The sequence below is a fragment of the Littorina saxatilis genome, linkage group LG2 (assembly GCF_037325665.1).
Source record: "Littorina saxatilis isolate snail1 linkage group LG2, US_GU_Lsax_2.0, whole genome shotgun sequence".
Taxonomy (NCBI): domain Eukaryota; kingdom Metazoa; phylum Mollusca; class Gastropoda; order Littorinimorpha; family Littorinidae; genus Littorina; species Littorina saxatilis.
Genome location: NC_090246.1, coordinates 31205862 through 31228361, shown reverse-complemented (window position 1 = coordinate 31228361; position 22500 = coordinate 31205862). Strand labels below are relative to the sequence as shown.

Here is a 22500-nt window from a genome sequence, read left to right as displayed (position 1 = left end):
ATGTCTTGTACACTCTGTTATTCAGCTTAATGTTCACCTTGTCTGTCTTGGCATTTTGCACTTGCACACAAGCCCTAACCGGTTGGACCCTTTTTTGTAAACACATCCCCTGGTCTCTCAGAAATGTCTCGCCCAGTTAGCTCTCTGACAGCTCGCCTTCGTCAAATAATAACTAGGGGCGATCATGGTTTGAACCCACCTTTCACACATGATATCCTCCCACTAAATCAATGTCACAAGGGGTACAACTTGTTTGTCCATCCCCTTACAACCCTCCAGCAGCGAACCGTGAACTTCGCAAGTCGAGCTCGAGATGGGGACATTTCAGGCGTGAAATCGTGAAATTAGTTTCCGAGTCCCTTTAACAAGTCTTGATTGCCTAATGTTAGGGCATGAAGGGTTTATGATAATCTTTAAGGAATTAGGGTACTTATTGAAAAAAGACACGACCTGTCTTGGAAACAATTGTACATCAGCTATTGAACAAAAGCCGCAACAAAATACGATCAAAGAAATCCTTTATGGAAGTTAAATTGAAAGTCTTACTTGTTTTCATTATACGTTATACGTTTTTCTTTACATTTTGTTGTTGTTAGTTTGTCAGTTTGCTTATTTGTTGGTAAGTTGTGTGTGTATGTGTGTATGTGTGTGTGTGTTTGTGTGTGTGTCTGTGCGTTCGTGCGTGCGTGCGTGCGTGCGCACGTGCGCGTGTGTGGGTGGGTGTGTGTGGCCGGGGAGTGTGTGTGTGTGTGTGTGTGTGTGTGTGTGTGTGTGTGTGTGTGTGTGCGTGTGTATTTGTGTGTGTGGGTGTTTGTGCGTGCGAGCGTGCGTGCGTTTGTGTGTGTGTGTGTGTGAATGTGTGTGTTTGTCTGTATGTCTGTCTGTCTGTCTCTGTGACTGTGATTGCGTTTCCCTTTTTGTGGCCACGAATGAATAGTTGTTGACTGATTTTGTGACAGTGCCCTGCGTCATACACATCCGAGCAAATTACGAAAAGAAACAAACCAACAAGACAACTCATGAATGATTATGAAAACAACATCCAACATCTTGTTCCACAGTCAAATGCACATGGCATGTATACACACAACACCCCCATTAACCTGCAATGCCGTAAGGGAGAGTGTGGTAGTTACGTGTATTATATAAACTAAGGTACAGGCTGGTACGGTATTATAGACACAGGTGCACGGAATTTACATAATAGTGGGGTTTTGTTGTTGCTGTTGCTGTTGCTGCTGCTGTTGCTGCGGTTGCTGTTGCTGTTGTTGTTGTTGTTTGCGATAGTGCTTTGCAATTCGTAATGGTAAACCACACATAAGGGGTGTGTGTGTGTGTGTGTGCATATGGTGTGTGTGTGTGTGTGTGTGTGTGTGTGTGTGTACGTTGGGTGTGTGTGTGTGTGTATGTGTGTGTGCGTGCGCGTGCGTGTATGAATGTGCGTGTGTGTGTGTGTGTGTGTGTGCTTGTATGTGTGTGTGTTAGTGAGTGTGTGGGTGTGGTGGGGGGTATCAGTGTGCGTGTGTTTGTGTGTTTGTGTGTGCACGGTGTGTGTGTGTATGTGTGTGTGTGTGCGTGTGTACGTTGGGTGTGAGTGTGTGTGTGACTGTGTGTACGTGTGTGTGGGTGTGGGCGTACGTCTGCATGACTGTGGGTGAACTAGGTATTTTGGGGTATTTTGTCTCCATGACAGTCTGCATTTTTGCGTCAAATAATTAAACACTCTTTTCTGATTCATTGTTGTCAGATCCAGCTGCTGTTCATGCAAATAAGTATTGACCAAGTCGAAAAGGATGGTGCTATCATTATGCCATGATAACATCCTGACTTTGTTATGGCGTGTTTGACTTTTCCTTTCTTTTGCAAATGTTGTGTTCATTTTTAGCGGAAGTGTTTTGTCACCGTTCTGCTTGGACTTAATTCAACTGGCAATGCAGGATAAATGTGGTTTACATTCTGTGTTAGTTCATGCATGTGTACATAAAATGGTGGTGTATTTTTTTCTCGATCGTTGTAAATAAAATGAAATAAATGAAATCCACAATGGTCTTACTCTCACAGTAAAAAGTGTGTCAAATACGTGACCCACTGAACCTGAGAAAGTCAAGTCAAGTCAAGTCAAGTATTTTATTGTTTTGGGCCCAGAGGGCTTTGAAACAAAGATATAACTTTAACAACAAAAAAAAAGGTAACAAATCAGACAGTTAATATATGTATATAAATTGAGCGGACAAATACAACAATACTATACGACCAAATTAAATTGGCAATATACACTTCCATACATGCTAACAAAAAGAAAAATAGGTTTCATATATACATACCAATAAAGAAACTAGATATAACGCTAACATACTAAAATCATAACATGGGCTACAAATCTTGCTAGCTTCATTAGTTTTATCTTAGATTTACAATTCATTAGCTGTTCATATTTTAAACAATTTGGGTGAGATCGGTAATAAGGACTAATTAATTTTCTTCTTTCAGACACTATACTTTCGTCGGTACAACTGAACAAATAGTGAAACTCATCACCTAATTCATTTTTATCGCACATGTCACACAATCTTTCATTTCTAGGAACATTAAAAAATCTGTGCTGATGTATTGGCAACTTATGATTGCTTGTTCTAAATTTTGCTAGTTTAACTTGGAGTTTCCTAGGCAAACAAAGCAAATACCTTTCCAGACAAAAATCCTTTTTATATATTCTGTAATTAAAACACAAGCTGTTGGCATTCACGTCAGTGTTCCATTCCTGCAGGAATTGATCTCTTAGCCTTTGTTTTACAACGTTTTTAAAACCTGAGACGGCAAGACTCTGAGTTGTCCATAAATATGATAGACCCAACTTATTTAACATAGTATTGACATGCGACAGCCAGGGCAATTTAACGTTTTGTACATGGTACAACTTCAAATGTAGTTTTAACATTAAACAAGACATCTTATTCGCACCATCGTTCATTTCTTTCATCAGTTTATACCAATAAACCAGTAACTGACATTGTACCTCAATTCTAATTGGATAACGACCAAGCTCTCCGTAAACCATACAAGTGGGTGTAGTTTTATATACATCAAGAAGCATTTTTAAAAATCGCAATTGAAACCTTGACAATATGTCCAATGAATCATATCCCCACACCTCACAACCATACAACAAAATTGGATGTACACACTTCTCAAAAAGATCCAATTGCACATCAATTGGTAAGTTTAGTTTTCTACATTTTCGAATTAACGAGAACATTGCACGGTTACCAATCAAACATTGACGTTTCATGGCATTATGAAATTTGTTATTATAATTAAATAGTACACCTAAGTACACATAGTCCCAAACTACTTGGACAGGTACTCCATTCAAGACAAAATTTGGGATATTCCGTATTTTCCCCCGCGAAAAAACAACTATTTTTGTCTTTTCAATATTTATGCTTAGTCCCCAGTTCTTACAATAACGATCTAGTCCATCCAGGGCTTTTTGCATTTCTCCAGGTGTTTCGGCGAGTATAGCAGTATCATCAGCATATATTAACAGGAACAAATACATATAGTCATTAATGCGTTCAACATCTATTTCTTGGGCTCTTTTCAGGGGCAACTCTAGGCTGACATCATATTCAATCAAAAACTGCTTCAGGTCGTTTAAAAATAGTGAGAAAAGAATCGGAAGAAAGGAAGGGAGGCAGAAGCCTACACAGAGAAGATGACATTGATGAACAAAATACAGAAACGAACCGTGCGAAAGAGCGTGAGCGAGAGATCAAGAGAAAGAAAGAAAGGAAAAGAATATAGAAGACACAATCAATCAATCAATGAAGGAATAAAACAAGCAGACAGAAACAACGACAGGAAGAACGAGAGATAAAAAAAAGTTAAAAAGAAAGGCAGGAAGGAAGGAATAATTTAAAAGAGACAAAAAAAGAGAATAAAACTGAAAAGGTGATATAATTAATCAGTTTATTAATGAATGAATCAATAAAGGAACCAATCAGTCAATCGATCGATCAATCAGTCCAAAATTGTTTGAATGAAGGAAGGATTGACCCCAAACAAAAACAACACAGACAAAAATGTTTTAACATAAAAAACGCAAAAAAATATCCACACCTTTTATCTTCTATTCACTACCCTCTTACTGCAACTGCCTGTAGTGACAGAGACAGGTATACCTATGCATACCTCCTCCTCAGGGGGAAAAGCGAACGGACCTCCAATCCATCACCGCGACACGCTTGGCTGCGCTGTCTTTCGTTTGTCAGTTACGGGTGATGGATGACTGACGGGACAAGAGGGTTTTGCCGCAACCCCCCGTTTCACTGTCTGTTTGGCGAAGACAGCAAGAGACGGTGAAGTATATACATGTACAAGGAAGATGTATTCTTTGTTTTTGTGTGTACATAGTACATGTATTACGCTTTGTGAAGTTCTGTGTACTTTCAGCGCGGTGTTTTGTTGTTGTCGTGCGTGTTTTGTTTTTGTTTCGGAATGGAGTCGAGGGTGTGAGTGTGAATGTGTGTGTGTGTGTGTGGTGTGGTGTGGGTGTTTGTGTGTGTGTGTGAGTATGTGTGTTTTGTGTGTGTGTGTGTGTGTGTGTGTGTGTGTGTGTGTGTTTGTGTATGTGTGTGGTGTGGTGTGGTGTGTGCAAGCGAGCGTGCGTACTTACGTACGTGCGTGTGCACGTGCGTCCGTCTGTCGGTGTGCGATAGTGTGTGTGTGTGTGGGGGGGGGGGGTGAATGCACCAAGGCAATTCAGTCAATAACAACCGTTTTTATAGGCACAGCAAATAGTTGCATTGCTACATAGCTATAAACTGTCGGGGAGGGGAGAGGGCAAAACAGCTTCATCCCCAAATCCATCACCCTTGGCAACATGTAAACACATCCACATACCCGACTCAGCCCCTCTTCTGCCAGTGCAATCAGTAGTATTGTACATGGAAGTATTGGTTTTATGTACGTCCGTATTTTTTCTGTGATATATTGTATGCTATGATTTTTTTTTGCAATGATGTTTAGCCATAGTCCGTTATACGCGTAGGTGTGCGAGAATATGTAAGCGCAGTGCTTTAAAGATGCCCATGTGGGAATGTATCCTTGGCACAAAGGGTCAAAAATCCAAAAAATAAGCCCTTAAAAAAATAAGGCCTTATTTTTGAAAATATGCCCATATTTTTGAAAATAAGCCCTTATTTCTAAAATAAGGCCTTATTTTCCATTATTAAGGCCTTAAATCTTTAAGCCCTTAAAAAAATATGGGCATAAAAAAATAAGCCCTTATTTGAAAATAAGGCCTTACGAGAAATAAGGCCTTATTTCTGTAAGGCCTTAATAAAAATAAGGGCATAAAAAAATAAGGGCATGAAAAAATATGGGCATAAAAAAATAAGGGCATAAAAAAATAAGGCCTTATTTTTTTGACCAATCATGAAGCTGAATAGAATTTGGCTTCGCCGCTCATGCGCAGAGATCTCATAACAAACATGGCGAATGGGGAGATCGTGATGAATTTTTGAGAAGAATTTGTGCTGAAATTGCAAATTGCGAGAGAATTGGGGTTTCCGATGAGGTGTTCGCTCAAGATAAGCATTGTTTACATGAAATGACTGTTTGATTTATATCAGTGTAACATCTTGATCTTACTCTAGCTCCGGATGCGCAGTAGCGATGCGCAGAAAAATATGGGCATATTTTTTTTAAGGGCTTATTTTTTTATGGGCATATTTTTTTAAGGGCTTATTTTTTTAAGGTCATAACAGAAATAAGGCCTTATTTCGGTAAGGCCTTAACAGAAATAAGGCCTTATTTCATTATACCCTTATTTCCTTATGGCTGTAAATATTTAAGGCCTTATTTCTAAAATAAGGCCTTATTTATAGAAATAAGGGCTTATTTTGAAAAATATGGGCATATTTTCAAAAATATGGGCATATTTTTTTAAGGGCTTATTTTTTGGATTTTTGACCCTTTGTGCCAAGGATAGGAATGTGTAAGTGGGCGTAGTCGAATGTCCATGTGGGAATGTGTAAGTGGAGCATTCAAGAATGCCCATGTGTGAATGTGTAAGTGGAGCGTATAAGAATGTGTAAGTGGAGCGTGGTCGAATGTCCATGTGTGAATGGGTAAGTTGAGCGTATAAGAATGTCCATGTGTGCGATGTGTAAGTGAGAACGATGTGTTCATGACTGAATGCGTAAGCACAATGCAAGGAATGGCCAGAAAGGTATGTGGGAGGTGTGTTTATAACCTGCCCTGTTATATAGTGCTTTGATATGTCTTATGTAAAAACAATGTCCTGTTTGTATTATTGTTATGTACCACGCCTGAATTTCTCTATGAGATAATAAAGTATTCTTATTCTTATTCTTATTCTTATGTTTCGTCAATTTTGTCTACATTCTTGTAATCAAAATAAACTTCCAGCCTAGCTGTGTCAAACAGAGAGGATAATGTTCCAAAGTAAACAGGCCTTAAGTCCGCTCTGTGTGGCCACTGCATAGTGCGGTTGTCACGATTGAAACACCTTAGCGTATATTGTGTGATCTGCAAGTTTAGATATTGTAGAAGGCGTTATTGCCAAGCCTCCACTGTGACCGACCGTGCACGTTCGGATTTTGAATGATCCGAGTAATGCAAAGGGTGTGTGTGGGGGGGACTGTATATGTGTGTGTTTGTGTGTGTGTGTGTGTGTGTGTGTATGTGTATGTATGTGTGTGTGTTTGTCTGTGTGTGTATGTTTGTGTGGGGGGGTGAGTTTGTGTGTGTGTCTTGTGTGTGTATGAGTGTGTGTCTTGTGTGTGTATGAGTGTGTGTGTTTGTGTATGAGTGTGTGTGTTTGTGTGTGTGTCTTGTGTATGTATGTGTGTGTGTGTGTGTGTGTGTGTGTGTGTGTGTGTATGTATGTGTGTGTGTGTGTGTGTGTATGTGTGTGTGTGTGTATGTGTGTGTGTGTATGAGTGTGTGTTTGTGTGAGGGGGGGTTCCAAGAGACAGGAAGACAAAGAGAGAGTAATGCAACTGATCTTCCTATATACCCTCTGTACGTGTCACCACAGACACTACTAGCCTTATAGCGTCAAGGTATCAACGCCGTACCTCCACGTATTGTCCCATCCACGTTACGCATAGATGTCCTCACCTACCAAGCCACAACAGAGGTGAGTATACTACCCGTAGGTTTCGACCACCCAAGTCCTGACCACACAGTTGTACCTGCAATGTGAATCCTCCTTACGAGAGCCCACCTTCGACTGTGAACGTCAGGCATTGTAGTCATCGAAGTACTACAACCTAAGAAAAACAATACAATTGTCGAGAATGAATAGTCTAGTACTCACAAATGAGGTAACAGGGCCACAAACAGGTACCTCTGTTGAATATCCAACTGATCTAAAAAAAATAAAATAAAAAAATAAAAAAAAAGCCCCCCAATAGATACCACAGGCCTGGAACATGCTGAGCTAAAAGGCACGCAAACAGGTTCCACAGTTTCAAAATCTACAGGCCTGAATCCATCAGAGCTAAAAAGGCTCCCAAACAGGTTCCACTGACTGTTTGAACATCTACAGGCCCAATGGGGGGCGGGGGATCAGGGATTTCAAGGTCCAGACAGGTGGTTAAGGACTGTAGATAGGGCAGGGGCTGAAGAAGGATCAATGTCTGATCCCCATTATCAAAGACAGCTCCCTCCCATTGCTCCCACCGTTCCTTCTTACCTGGGAGTCCGCGCAGGTACGCAGGTATCCGCCACACATAAACAGTCGGATGAGGTTTCCACGCTCTGACACCTGAAAGCGCTCAGTGGACACTCGAGGACTGTTGAGAAAATATTTTCACTGGTTTGCGAAGGTGGAGAGGTGTCAGTTGTTGACGGAAAAACAGCGAGGACAATTGCCCTCAGAAAATAGAATGCTTAGATTTGTGTTCGAGAAAAAGAAGAAGGAGGCGAACAATAAATGCGTAGAAGATTGGTGTTGTGAGAAAAACGACTGAAACAGGTGGAGACAAACGATGGTGTACTTGGGAATAAGGGGGGGGAGGGGGTGTTTGTGTGGGTAGGCAAGAGACGGGGTCGAGGGGGGGGGGGTCAAAAACAAAAACATATAATCGCGCAAAAAGCCACAATCTTACAAAGCAAAAGCCTCGTAACAATAATGGTGTAAGAAAAACAAATGCACAAACTACGAAAGTCAAGTCAACACAATCTATTTCGAGAAAGAGAAAGAGTGGTAACAATTTGTCAATTGTCTCCATACCCCAATCACCATATCGCTACACCCGCTGTGATGTTATCAAGGGTGGGGTCACCCCAATATCAGACTCCTGACAGAGCGGGTAGCGATTGCACCCGGTTAAGGCCAGACGAGAGCCATACCCGGATAAATCTGGATCACCCACAGGCCTCGAGAGGCGTACTTCCCCCACGGTGGTAGAGATAAGAGTGTGGCCGTGAGTTCAACAGGTAAGAACGGTGACAGACAGGTGTGCAAATCTCAGGTAAAAATCAGCTGGTTCGTGCGAGGAGTGGAAGAAAAAATGCCTTGTAATGTGCAAAGAGGAAAAGTAAGTGTTTTGTGTGGAGCTTGGGGGGCTTGAAGGGTGGCAGGGAGGAGGGAGGTTGAGTTTGCTCGGGAAATGGTACTTAGAGTGTGGCTGCGTGTGTTTCGGTGTTCGTCTATCCGTGTGTGTGTGTGTGTGTGTGTGTGTGTGTGTGTGTGTGTGTGTGTGTGTGTGTGTGTGTGTGTGTGTTTGTGTGTGTACGTGTGTGTGTATGTGTGTGTTTATATCTGTCTGACTGTCTATCTGTCTGTGTGTCTGTCTCTGGGGTGTGTGTCCGCTGTTTATGATTCGTTTAAGGTTTTCGGTGGTGTTTTTACTACTTAACGGGGGGAAAAAAACGTGAATATAAAAATGTGTTGGACAGTTGCAAAAAAAGAGGCTGGTGGTGATGCAAAGAAGCAGCCTGCATGAAAGCACACACACACACACACACACACACACACACACACACACACACACACACACACCGTCATACACACACACACCGTCACACACACATACACACACACACACACACACACACACACACACAAAATTGAAACTCATTCCAATGATCGAATTTCATGTCTTTTATATGCTGATGATTTAGTTATTTTTTCATCTACAAAGAAAGGCCTACAGCGGAAACTAGATTACTTATATGAATATTGCCAAAAATGGGGATTACAGATCAACAGAAACAAAACCAAAGTAATAGTATTTTCAAAAATAGATCCAAAGGTGCCAATATATTTTCATTGTGGAGAAGACATTATTCAAACAGCTGAAGAATATAAATATTTGGGAGTTGTACTACATAAAAACGGCAATCTAAATAGAGCACAAGATCATCTGAGCAAACAAGCAAACAAAGCACTTCATGCTTTACGTCGAACGTTCCGTAAAACTGATATCAACATAAAAGTTATGTTACAATTGTATGATAGTTTGATTTCACCAATATCAACATATGGTGCAGAAATCTGGTTTCCACACCAGATTAATACAAATGAACTATTAGATTTATCAAAAATGTTTAAAGAATGCATGACTTGTAAATATCAACATGAAAAAGTTCATTCAAAATTCTGTAAACAAATTCTTGGGGTACATAAGAAAACTATGGTAGTACCAGTACTAGGAGAATTAGGAAGATTCCCAGTTAGCATTACAATAATATGTAATATCATTGCGTACTGGTTACACATATTGGATCTTCCAAAAACATCTCATCTGAACAAAATATATAATCTTATGTACACCAAAGGCAGTGAAACATATCCATGGATATCATTTGTAAAACAATTGTTACAAGTCATTGGATTAGATCATGTGTGGAAAAATCAATCCACTTTTAATGTCAAAAGGTTAAAATATGTTATATGTCAAAAATTGGAACTCCAATATATACAATTCTGGAAAGGTCAAATAAGAAGTTCACCAAAGTTAAATTTTTATCAAAAAATAGTAACAAATTATAAAACGGAACCATATCTGTTATGCATAAAACAAAGAAAATATAAACAATCGTTGTGTAAACTGAGAATAAGTGCCCACGACCTGAAAATTGAAACTGGTAGATACAGCAATACACCTAGGGAAAATAGATTATGTGAAACATGTGGAGTAATAGAAGATGAAATACATTTTCTAGATAACTGCATAGAAAACAACCAATTACGAAAATCTTTCATGAGTGAAATTAATCTACCTATATATTCATATGATGTACCAAGTCAACTTTTGCAAGTAGACAAAGTACAAACTAAATTGGGAGAATTTGTATATAATTGCTTCCAAAAAAAAGGAACAATGTAATCATTTGGTTATTTATCTTCCCGTGTCTTATAAACACTACGTTTCATGACAATAAAGTTTATTCGTATTCGTATTCGTATTCACACACACATCCCCACACACACTCTCTCCCTCTCTCTCTCTCTTTCCCAGTGTCTCTCTCTAAACTTACCCCCACCCCAACCACATTTCTTTTCAAAATGCATAACGTACAGACAAAACTGTTATCCAAGACAAACAACATCATTTCGCATAACACCCTCGTCATCACAGCCACCGCTGCTAACAACCAGAAGGAAAAAGATAACATTTACAAAAACTTCACTAATAACACCACCACTAATCACCCCGCCAACACCGTGCAAGAGGATGCTAACACTAATCATAGGTTGCAGACGTTGTTCACTAGAGCGAAAAACAAGGGTGGTTTTATCCAGGGATTGAAGACACCTTAGAAGACACGCCGAAGCGACGGAGTGGAATTCTATGGGCGTTTGCCCTATTAGTGGTGGTAGCGAAATACGCATGGATGGCTTTAATTCAGCCAGGCGGAAGAGACAGACAAACCTTACATAATATAAGCCATATCGTATGCTGCCACTAACCGCACTCCGCCGACCACCCCTACTTCATCCCCCTGCATATCTATCGCAGACATTATTTTTTACATTTAGTCAAGCTTTGACTAAATGTTTTAACATAGACGGGGAATTGAGACGAGGGTCATGGATTATGTATGTGTGTGTGTGTATGTGTGTATAAAGTGATTCCGAGGAAACTACTAGACCAATCTTCATACAAATTCACATGAGAGTTCCTTGGTATAATATCCCCAGACGTTTTTTTTTCATTTTTTGGATGGATGTCTTTGATGACGTCATATCCGGGTTTTTGTGAAAGTTGAGGCACTCCTTCATTTTTCAACCAAATTGATTGAAATTTTGGTAAAACAATCTTCGACGAAGTCCGGACTATGGTATTGCATTTCAGCTCGAAATCTTAAAATTAATTAATAAGTTTGCTCGTTAAAGTTGTCATTAAAATCTAAATTTTAGTAACAGATTAAACAATGACTGCATTGTATTCCTCATCTTCTCCTGAATTCAAAAATATATAGATATGTCATGTTCACTCTAACAATGTACTCAGAATTACAGAAAATAGGTTCAGTAAGTACTATACGGTCGCATGCTTCGCGGAGACGAGCGTGATCCGTCTCGATATTGTTAGCCGAGACTATCTAAATGTATCTCGTAGTCTTGGCGATGACTGGTTTGTGGTGTTGATCTTTTAGTTTGATACCGATTGACTAAATGTTTTTATATCGCTTCACGCGACTTGTTTTTTTAGTCATGCGAGTTGCCAATGATAACACCAGTATACACTCGAAATTCCCTATACTCCAAGATTTGACGCGAACGCAACCTTTTTCTCCCCTGCTGACCTGCATGCTCGTGAAAAGCAATGTTTTGAATAATATATTGTTACCTCCGAAAATAGAGTACGACTGCCTGAATGGCCGGAAAGGAACGGCCATACGTGTAAAACCTTACTCCCACACAAAAAACGAGTGTATGGGGGAGTTACAGCACATGAACGCAGAAAAAGAAGATTAGTTTTTGTTGGTCCGAACTTGCCTTTTGTTGATTGGAGAAGTACACAAAGTTCGTATTTCATATTTTACCATCTGACTGGCGAAAACAAAAGAAGTATACCGCATTATGCTTAAAAAATGCATCCACTCAAATCAGGTGAACAAATCAGCAGTTAGATTGTTTCTGTTTCTGGAAGTGGACGACACAAGTCACTCCGCTGATGTCTCAACTGGCCAAACCAAAGACAGAGAATGATGCAGCGAAAGCGGCTTGATGACCTCATGTGCTTTGGGTCAAGATCCAGAGCATTGCGTTGATAACATTTGGCTGTATTCTTGTATTTGATATGACCTCATGTGCTTTGCGTTGATAGCATTTGGCTGTATTCTTGTATTTGATATGAAATGCTCTCTCTCTCTCTCTCTCTCTTGCCCCCAACTCCATTCATCCTCATTGCAGAGAGAGAGAGAGAGAGAGAGAGATGCTCACAGGTGTGTACGATAAACCATGTACCACGCAATACAGAGCGGGCAAAGGGAGCAAACTTCCTTTTCTTCCTACCCATGTTCATTGAAGAGTTATGTTTCTTCTATCCCTCCGCTCCACTGCTGCGCAGTGACAGTGCTCCGCTCATTCTTTTTGCGTCCATGAAATATCAAATGAAAAATATGTGTTGTCATACAGCTTGGCGTCCGAAATAAATGAATATGTGTGTGCGTAGTGCGCAGGTGAGGTTGTGTGTATAACCTGTTCGGTTGTCCGTGTGCCAACCGTTAGTGTGCGCGAGTGTGCGTTCGGGCGTGCGTATGTATGTGCGATCTTGATAACACAGAAGAATGAAACGTCGTTAACCGGGGGTAAGGTTGAAGTATGAAGAACAGATCACGAACTTCGGAAATAACTCAATCGGGTTTGCATTGGTTGTGAAAGAGTGAATAATTATTCTTGCCTCGAGTGAGGAAAGCTTTCAACACGTGCTCTTCGTCTACGTGTTTCAGACACACCCCTCACTAGGGATTGGCCTTTAATGTCACGTGGGAAAGTTTGACTCAATTAAAGCAAAATTATTCACTCTTTTACAACCCATGCACGCCAGACAGAGTTATTTCGGAAAATCGTGTATTTAGTTTCAGTCTTTACAGTCTACGTCTTATTAAGAGCAGAAGAGATCGTGACTACAAAGAAGAATATATTTTGCCATCGCACAAAACCATATCTCCCTACAGTGTCATTCTTATCATCTTGCATTGCTTTCGGTCGTACTCAGACTAAATCAAGGCATAGCCGATCGTGACCACACAAAAGAATACAGCGTTCAACAGCACACAACTATTACTTATCTTACGTATTTTTCATCTTTTTAAAAACAATTTTTCTAGATTATCTTATATAACTATAAGAGGTTGTTGTCTATGAATTTTGTTAATGCTTGTATGTTATTTCTTACGAGGAAACTTTTTATATGTAAAATGTTGAATTTTAAAGTCCAATGTAAAGTGCCATGAGGCTGCCAGTTGGCGGTGAACAGCACTATAAAAGAATGTTTCCTTATTATCCAAGCGGAGCGCGGGCGAAGCCCGCGCGTAGCGAGGTAGTTTTTTTTTTCATCTCCCAGCACTGAAAATTTTTTTGCCAAGTGGTGTCTGTCTGTGAACATTGTTCTAGAATTCATCTTTTAGCACAATATTAGCGACACTGTTTGGACAATTCTATTAAAATTAGGCGTACAAACTGATTTTGTTTCGGGGAATCCTCTCAGAGGATCAGAATTTTCATATAATATCATCGGAAGCTGTTACAACGGGAAAATGTGAAACTTTTGTCACTTTTTAACATGGAATTTCATCTTTGAGCGTTTCAAGCGGACTTTAATAAAATAGTTATTTGCGAATTAAGCAGCGGAAGACACTCACCGGTTCAACATGTGTATGGTCATTAATCCTCAAAACATTTCAGTAAGTGGTTTAGACAAACACCTCCGACATGTGAGGGTGACTGGTTTGTAGCTGAAGAGTTTTTTTCTAAAGTGTGTTCTAAATACAAATGACGTACTGGTAATGATGTAATGAGTTGTTCTAATCTTGTTCTTGGAACTCTTGCTGTTCCAAGCTTGTTCTTAGCAAGTCTTGGTGACGAGAACAAAGACTATCAATGAAATCTTTAGAAATAACCTCTGACAACGACGACGATGACGACGACGACGACGATAACAACAACAACAACAAATGACATCGACGACGACGACGACAACAACAACCAACAACAACAACAACAACAACAACAACAACAACAACAACAAAAACAACAACACGAGAACAACAACAATCACGACAACGAACATGACAACAACAACACCAACAACTACGACGACAACTACAACGACTGGGTTATGATGACATCACCAATGATTTAAAGGCCGTTAAAAAATCGTTAAATCCTATTTCTTCACTGATTCTTATGAAATTTTAAAGGTAGGTTTGTTGTCCCCAACTTATTTTCACTCCATACTTTTCCAGAAGAAAAACATAATTTTGGCAGTTAAAAACCGTTAAATTTCAATTCTTCACCGATATTTATGAAATGTTGTGGGTAGGTTCGTTGTCCCCAACTGATTTTCACTCTATACTTTTCCAGAAGAAAGACATAATTTTGGCAGTTAAAAAACGTTAAATTTCAATTCTTCACCTATCTTTATGAAATTTAGTGGGTGGGTCCGTTGTCCCAAACTGAATTTTAAGACATACTTTTCCAGACAAAAAACCTTATTTTTGGCAGTTAAAAACCGTTAAATCTCAATTCTTCATCGATATTTATGAAATTTTGTGGGTAGGTTCGTTGTCCCCAACTGATTTTCACTCCATACTTTTCCAGAAGAAAAACATAATTTTGGCAGTTAAAAACCGTTACATTTAAATTTTCACCTATCTTTATGAAATTTAGTGGGTGGGTCCGTTGTCCCAAACTGAATTTCAAGACAAACTATTCCAGTCAAAAAAACTTATTTTTGGCAGTTAAAAACCGTTAAGTCTCAATTCTACACCGATATTTATGACATTTTGTGGGTAGGTTTGTTGTCAGATTTGACATGATGGCAGAATTGAAAGTGTGAGATATCCTGATGTTTCACAATTTATGCTGCATAATTCAGCCCCATAGGCGCTTGAATTTTAGGTGGAGTTGGGTTTTTTTTCAGCCCAAACCAGTAACCCCCACATGGTTTTCATGTCCCTTTCTGAGAGACTTCAAGAAGTTTCAATTTGACGTCATGATTAGCCTGCCGCATTAGCAAGTATGAAAACACGTCATCGATGACACATTTTAAGACAGAGAGAGAGAGAGAGAGAGAGAGAGAGAATCATGTACACACAGATGGACGACTTCGCTTGGGGTATGTACTGCCCGGCAGTACACATCTACTTAATTATTATTATTATTATTATTATTATTATTATTATTATTATTATTATTATTATTATTATTAACTAAGATTCTGCCATAAAAAAAAAATCATAAAAAATGTTTTAAAAAATCTGTCTCCCTAACCTGACGCATCCTTTGTATCATTCATCTGGCATTGCTTTCAATCGTACTCTCAAAGGGCAAAGCCGATCGTAACCACACAGAACAATACGGCAGCCACAGAGCCAACGCACAACAACAGATTGTGCCCTCGCACAAAGCCCTGTGTCCCTGACGAATCGTCCGCAAGGTCTGCTCCCCTGGTGTCCGAGACGTCTTCGCCAGAGGGATCCTTGGAGTAGTCTCGAGCGTAGAGAGCAGCGGCCAGCAGAGGTCTGGTCAAGCCAGGGACCTTGAGGACACCTCCTTGGTCAAACTGCCATTCCCTGGGCAAGGTCAAGGCCACCTGACCGTTGTTCGCAACGAGGACCTCTGGGTAGATATATTTTGCGGCCCCGCTGCTCAATTGTGCTGCAAGAGGGAGAAGAGGGTTTGAATAATTAGGTTTGGGTTTGAAACTCAGGAGAGAAATGTTCTACCTTGTAACAGCAACACACGCTACGGTTTCTACTCGTATATATGGACTTTACGGCGGTACTTAATTGAGCCCGAAGTCGACTTCGCGAAAACTTCGCGAAGTCTTTCACACAACAACTCAGTGCTAAAAGCTCCGTGCGGCCAGCTTCGCGAAGTCGATTTCGGCAAATTCAGAATTAGTCTCGGTTGTTCTCAATAAAGAGTTGTAATTTGTGTTGCAGTTTACTTGACTTTATGGAATCCAGCACATTCATCTTAAAAAGAAAGCTCAGGGCCGATATGCACGAGCAAATGCTCAAACTAGGTGGGAACCAAACACTGGGTCGGATTGGTTGAAAGTCGGACTTGTTTGATATTTCAACTGATCCGACACAACGCTTGGTTTTTACTCAACTGGGCGCTTTCTCGTACACATCAGCCATGGTGTCCATTTAAGCTAGCTGACCAGGGGTCAAAACAGTCACAGACTTCAAGGGACTTACAGCCATTACAAGTTCCAACACAATCGAGTTATCCTCAACATTACTTCCCTTACCTGCTCTTTAAATTATTACTCCCAGTTCCCGTTTCCCCTTCCTGCCTCGCCTGCACTTATCTGTATAGATTAGCCCCCCCCCCCCCCCCCCCCCCCCCTGGTTTTTGGCTCACGTAAGTGTAGCCTATGCGATGCTAACTTTTGTCTGTCTGTGCGTGTGTATGTGTGTATGTGTGTGATAGAAACTTTAACATTTGACTGAACACCGAAATACTAATTTTACCTGGTTATTATCCAAGCAACAGCTTCAAAGTATTGAAGCAATGATCAACATTTCGTCGGCACGTATGTAGTTAAAGTGTGTATCCAAAGAAAACGGGTGGTGGGGGGTTTTGGGGGGGTAAAAACAGGTGACTGGTTTGTGTCGTGTGTGGTATGTAGACCAGGTCAGGGGTCAAGGTTAAGTCAGATCGCGTGAAGGATTGTGGTATAGATACAGTTCTCACCCAGCTGCAGTTCGCCGATTCGGGGAAGACGATTTCACATTGTTCGGTTTCGTAGCCCCAGAAAAATAGATAAAGAAGATACCAAAGGAGATTTCCTACAGGTTGATCTGCACAGCGTGTTTCCAGTGTGTGCGCGAGGAAGCGCTGTCGAAAGCGCAGTGTCGATCTGGCAGTCGTGTCCCCGTAAGTAGGCTACAGACAGACAGATCTAGATCTAGTGTCCCCCACTCTTGCACCGTGTCACCTATGCTTACTGTGTGTGTGTATGTGTGACAGAGTGAATGAGTTTGTGTTACTGTTTGTCGATTTCTTACGGGCTTCGCCTCTTGTTGTGTGTGTGTTCGTGAAAAAAACCTCCCAATACTACTCTGCAAACCAGTATCTTAAAAAGGGAGGGAGGGGGATTTTTGTCAGATCAGGCAGAGAAATATTGCATTGCCAAAGTGAAAGGGTTGAAAGCTCTCAGCATGACAACCTTCCTTGAGGGGGAAGTAGGCTATAAAAGACAGCAGACAATGACAATCATACGATTTTCCGATTGTCAATGGGGCAATCAATTCGTCTTCTCATAGAATATCAGACCATCCACAGTTATTGATCACAATGAAACGGGTTACCTGTCATGTTGAAGGAAAACAAGGTGTTGGAATCCCAGGTGAGCGCTCCGCAGGTAGACCCGGAATTGCTCGTACAGCGTACCAGCACACACGCCTCGAAGTACCAGTCCCTCTTGGAATTGTGCACTCCCTGGAACGCTCCCAGAGCGAAGTGATCCCGCTGCGAATCTGGGTCAAATTCCGACCTGCGGTAGCTTAGCGAGCAGCACGTGTTTTCCATGCACACAGACGTTTGTCCTGACGCCTCGTTCACCTCGACAAGGTTGAACGTGTCTCTTCGGATCGGGGTCTGAAAAATGGGCACGACTTTTTCCGATTTAACTTCAGGTACTTTGACATTTCCTTCACCTTTGTTGACCGCTGTGACGTCATCCCCTGCAGGAACATCGACGACGACCAAGCGGCCATCGCTGCCGGCTGTCTTGTTGTAGTAGTAGCCGACGGGGCCTGTGGCGGAGTAGACCCCCGTACCCGCGAAGCGATTCTCGGGCAGCTGTAAATTGGCTGCCAGAAGATTGATGCCATGTCTCCGTGCCCATGCCGAGTGGAAGCCCACAGCGTCCAAAAAGGGGTAGCTGTCCATCCAGGCTGTGGGGAAGACGAAGTTCTTGAAACCCTGCCACCAGACAAACAAGAAAATTGGTTGATTCAAATTAACAGGGGTCGAAGCTGTGTTACAATAAAAAGAAACGGTAATGTACGGACACATATTGATTTTGGGTTACATGTGTTGCAGAGTATTTGAAACGGCGGTATTACTGTCCATACAGTGGTACCTGTGGTGAAAGGATACGATTGGGACCAGCCAATAGTGCTGGAACATTCATTTCACGTGGGGTGTCTTGACAGGCCCATTTTGGAAGAAATAATAATGAAAGTGACCGCAGAAGGTGGGTTTTTTCAAGCGGGGTGTACACTTATTGGACGGGGTTTTCATCACAGGTACCACCGCAATAAAGGCAGTCTGAATGTAAAACAAAAGAAAAAGAGAGAAAAAGAGAGAGAGAGAGAGAGAGAGAGAGAGAGAGAGAGAGAGAGAGAGAGAGAGAGAGAGAGAGAAAGAGAGAGAGAGAGAGAGAGAGAGAGAGAGAGAGAGAGAGAGAGAGAGAGAGAGAGAGAGAGAGAGAGAGAGAGAGCAGAGAATCATGTACAATGTCTGGGTCACAAATAATGTATGAACAAAAGTACGTAGGTATACAAACGTGTGAAGAAGTGATAAGTCCGTGTTGTGAACATACTCAAGTGGAAGATTGACTACTTCTTCTTCTCTTCTTCTGCGTTCGTGGGCTGAAACTCCCACGTACACTCGTGTTTTTGCACGAGTGGAATTTTACGTGTATGACCGTTTTTGCCCCGCCATTTAGGCAGCCATACGCCGCTTTCGGAGGAAGCATGCTGGGTATTTTCGTGTTTCTATAACCCACCGAACTCTGACATGGATTACAGGATCTTTTTCGTGCGCACTTGGTCTTGTGCTTGCGTGTACACACGAAGGGGGATAAGCCACTAGCAGGTCTGCACATAAGTTGACCTGGGAGATCGGACAAATCTCCACACTTAACCCACCAGGCGGCCGCGGCCGGGATTCGAACCCTCGACCTTCCGCTTTGGAGGCCGACGTCTTACCACCACGCCACAGCGCCCGTCATTGACTACTAATGTATCACAATAGTTTGCTGTTATATGTATTGTGTTGTTGTTTGTTTGCATGAGATTTCTTGATTCTTTTTAAGTTTTGTGTATTGTCATTTTATCTGTTAACTTGTGAAAGTCGCATGTCCATCATGCGGCAGCTGGCTTTGCTAATTGTTAATTTACATGTTAATTTAGTGTTTGACGTCTTTAAAGCTTAAAGCCGACTCTGGAGAGAGGAGACGGGTACCCCCCGCGGGTTAGGGGGAAGAATTTACCCGATGCTCCCCAGCATGTCGTAAGAGGCGACTAACGGATTCTGTTTCTCCTTTTACCCTTGTTAAGTGTTTCTTGTATAGAATATAGTCAATTTTTGTAAAGATTTTAGTCAAGCAGCATGTAAGAAATGTTAAGTCCTTTGTACTGGAAACTTGCATTCTCCCTGAATGTCTCTATGAGATAATAAAGTATTCTTTTTCTTATTCTTATTCTTAAGGTAATACATTGTACTACGTTGCAAGCCCCTGGAGCAAATTTTTGATTAGTGCTTTTGTGAACAAGAAACAATTGACAAGTGGCTCTATCACATCTCCCCCTTTCCCCGTCGCGATATAACCTTCGTGGTTGAAAACGACGTTAAACACCAAATAAAGAAAGAAAGAAAGGAGACGGGTTGGCGGTCATTGGTGGTAGGCTATGTAACTTTATGAGCGAGGCGCACGGCGGCTCTAGTTCTAGTGGTCGTTCAGATCAAAGCGTCATGAAGAGGGTGTTACAATGTCAATTGTTTCTTTGATGTTTCGTCTTCAGTCGTGTGGCTGTGAGATTCCGATGTGCTTGACCAATGAGATACAATGCTATTGTGGACATTGTGATTGGTTGTATTGACGCTATTCTGTGCTGTTTGGTACGGTACGGTTTTGATATTGTTTGCAGAGGTAAGCAGAACTGTGACTGACTCAGCGCAGATAGAATTTGATAGATGATCGAAGAATTGTCTTCGTACGGTTCTATCATGTCATGGATAGAGCATGATGTACATGCACTGTACTTTATCATTGTATTTGTCATGTGGACATTTGGTCTTGTGCTGTTGTCGGGACGAGGCAGGAACCGGGAATTAAAAAGACCACGTATGCGAACGAGGAGTCATGGTTTTGAAGAGTTAGTTTACTGACCTGCTCCACCAAATGGACAGCAGGGTCATAGAAGAGGATGTCGAAACACGTGAAGACACCAAAAGGCCCAGCGAACGGTGTGTCGAACGTAATACGTTCAGACATCGACCCACTGCTAAAACCGGGGTCAAACATTTTCTCACCAAACAGAGTCCGCTTGTGATATCTGAAACATTGGAAAGGAAACAATCATAGGTTAGGGTTTTTTGGTGTTTAACTGGTGCGGTGTGGTGTGAGAAGACGAAAAGAAAGATAGAAGGCGAGTCTCCCCACGGAGACTGGGTGGCCGAGTGGACTGGGTGGCCGAGTGGACTGGGTGGCCGAGTGGACTGGGTGGCCGAGTTGACTGGGTGGCCGAGTGGTAACGACTGGGTGGCCGAGTGGTAACGACTGGGTGGCCGAGTGGTAACGACTGGGTGGCCGAGTGGACTGGGTGGCCGAGTGGTAACGACTGGGTGGCCGAGTGGAAACGACTGGGTGGCCGAGTGGTAACGACTGGGTGGCCGAGTGGACTGGGTGGCCGAGTGGTAACGACTGGGTGGCCGAGTGGTAACGACTGGGTGGCCGAGTGGTAACGACTGGGTGGCCGAGTGGACTAGGTGGCCGAGTGGTATCGACTGGGTGGCCGAGTGGTAACGACTGGGTGGCCGAGTGGACTGGGTGGCCGAGTGGTAACGACTGGGTGGCCGAGTGGTAACGACTGGGTGGCCGAGTGGACTGGGTGGCCGAGTGGTAACGCACTGGGTGGCCGAGTGGTAACGACTGGGTGGCCGAGTGGTAATTAACGACTGGGTGGCCGAGTGGACTGGGTGGGCGAGTGGTAACGACTGGGTGGCCGAGTGGTAACGACTGGGTGGCCGAGTGGACTGGGTGGCCGAGTGGTAACGACTGGGTGGCCGAGTGGTAACGACTGGGTGGCCGAGTGGTAACGACTGGGTGGCCGAGTGGACTAGGTGGCCGAGTGGTATCGACTGGTTGGCCGAGTGGTAACGACTGGGTGGCCGAGTGGTAACGACTGGGTGGCCGAGTGGTAACGACTGGGTGGCCGAGTGGACTGGGTGGCCGAGTGGTAACGACTGGGTGGCCGAGTGGTAACGACTGGGTGGCCGAGTGGAAACGACTGGGTGGCCGAGTGGTAACGACTGGGTGGCCGAGTGGTAACGACTGGGTGGCCGAGTGGTAACGACTGGGTGGCCGAGTGGTAACGACTGGGTGGCCGAGTGGTAACGACTGGGTGGCCGAGTGGACTGGGTGGCCGAGTGGTAACGCACTTGCGCTCGGAAGCGAGAGGTTGCTAGTTCGACCCTGGGTCAGGGCGTTAGCAATTTTCTTCCCCCTTTCCTAACCTAGGTGGTGGGTTCAAGTGCTTAGTCTTTCGGATGAGACGAAAAACCGAGGTCCCGTCGTTGTACACTACATTGGGATGTGCACGTTAAAGATCCCACGATTGACAAAAGGGTCTTTCCTGGCAAAATTGTACAGGCATAGATAAAAAAAATGGCCACCAAAATACCCGTGTGACTTGGAATAATAGGCCGTGAAAAGTAGGATATGCGCCGAAATGGCTGCGATCTGCTGGTCGATGTGAATGCGTGATGTATTGTGTAAAAAAAATTCCATCTCACACGGCATAAATAGATCCCTGCGCCTTGAGTCCGTGTCTGGAGATACGCGCGCGATATAAGACTTCATATAACATATAACGCCCGTCCTCGAGGGTCCTGGGACCCCCACTTTTAATGTTTACAGGGTTCATGGACCCCCTACGCGGAGTTTTAGAGGGTCCCAAGAGTCCATGGTCCCCAAACCCCTGTGTTCATATAACGCATTGTTATCGCGAATGGTGTAATATGAAGTGTCTTTTTTCATCAGAATATTCGAAGAGGACACTTCAACTATACCTTGTTTATTGCATATCGTTCCAGCGTGAAATTGGCATTTGTTCTTGCACTATAATTGACTGACGACTACAGTCTGAAAAGAGTACCCACGGTACGCACGATAGCAAAAATTTAGTGCGTCCTGGGACCCGCTCTTTATAGGTTTAGTGCGTCCCGGGACCCTCTCAATGAACGTCTACATAGCACGTGATTTCGGCTTCTGGCGCGTATAGGACGCAGGGACGCGCACTTTGGGGAGCACTGGAAAAGCAAGAGGA

The 22500-nt window shown here is 42.6% G+C and overlaps 1 protein-coding gene and 1 long non-coding RNA gene across 3 annotated transcripts in view; one reads left to right on the top strand and one right to left on the bottom strand.

Moving 5' to 3' along the window:
- LOC138958758 (uncharacterized) overlaps positions 1–22500 on the top strand; it is a 381866-nt gene that overhangs the window by 122504 nt on the left and 236862 nt on the right. The window lies entirely within an intron of this gene.
- Positions 9122–22500, bottom strand: part of LOC138958740 (pantetheinase-like) — a 44616-nt gene continuing 31237 nt past the window's right edge. For both annotated transcript variants that reach the window (XM_070330015.1, XM_070330016.1), the window contains exons 5-8: positions 20343–20508; positions 17533–18148; positions 15356–15868; positions 9122–13485 (exon numbers count right to left, since the gene is read on the bottom strand). In XM_070330015.1, the coding sequence (XP_070186116.1) occupies positions 15531–15868; positions 17533–18148; positions 20343–20508 (1120 nt within the window). In that variant the 3' untranslated portion in view covers positions 9122–13485; positions 15356–15530. The remainder of the gene's footprint in view (positions 13486–15355; positions 15869–17532; positions 18149–20342; positions 20509–22500) is intronic.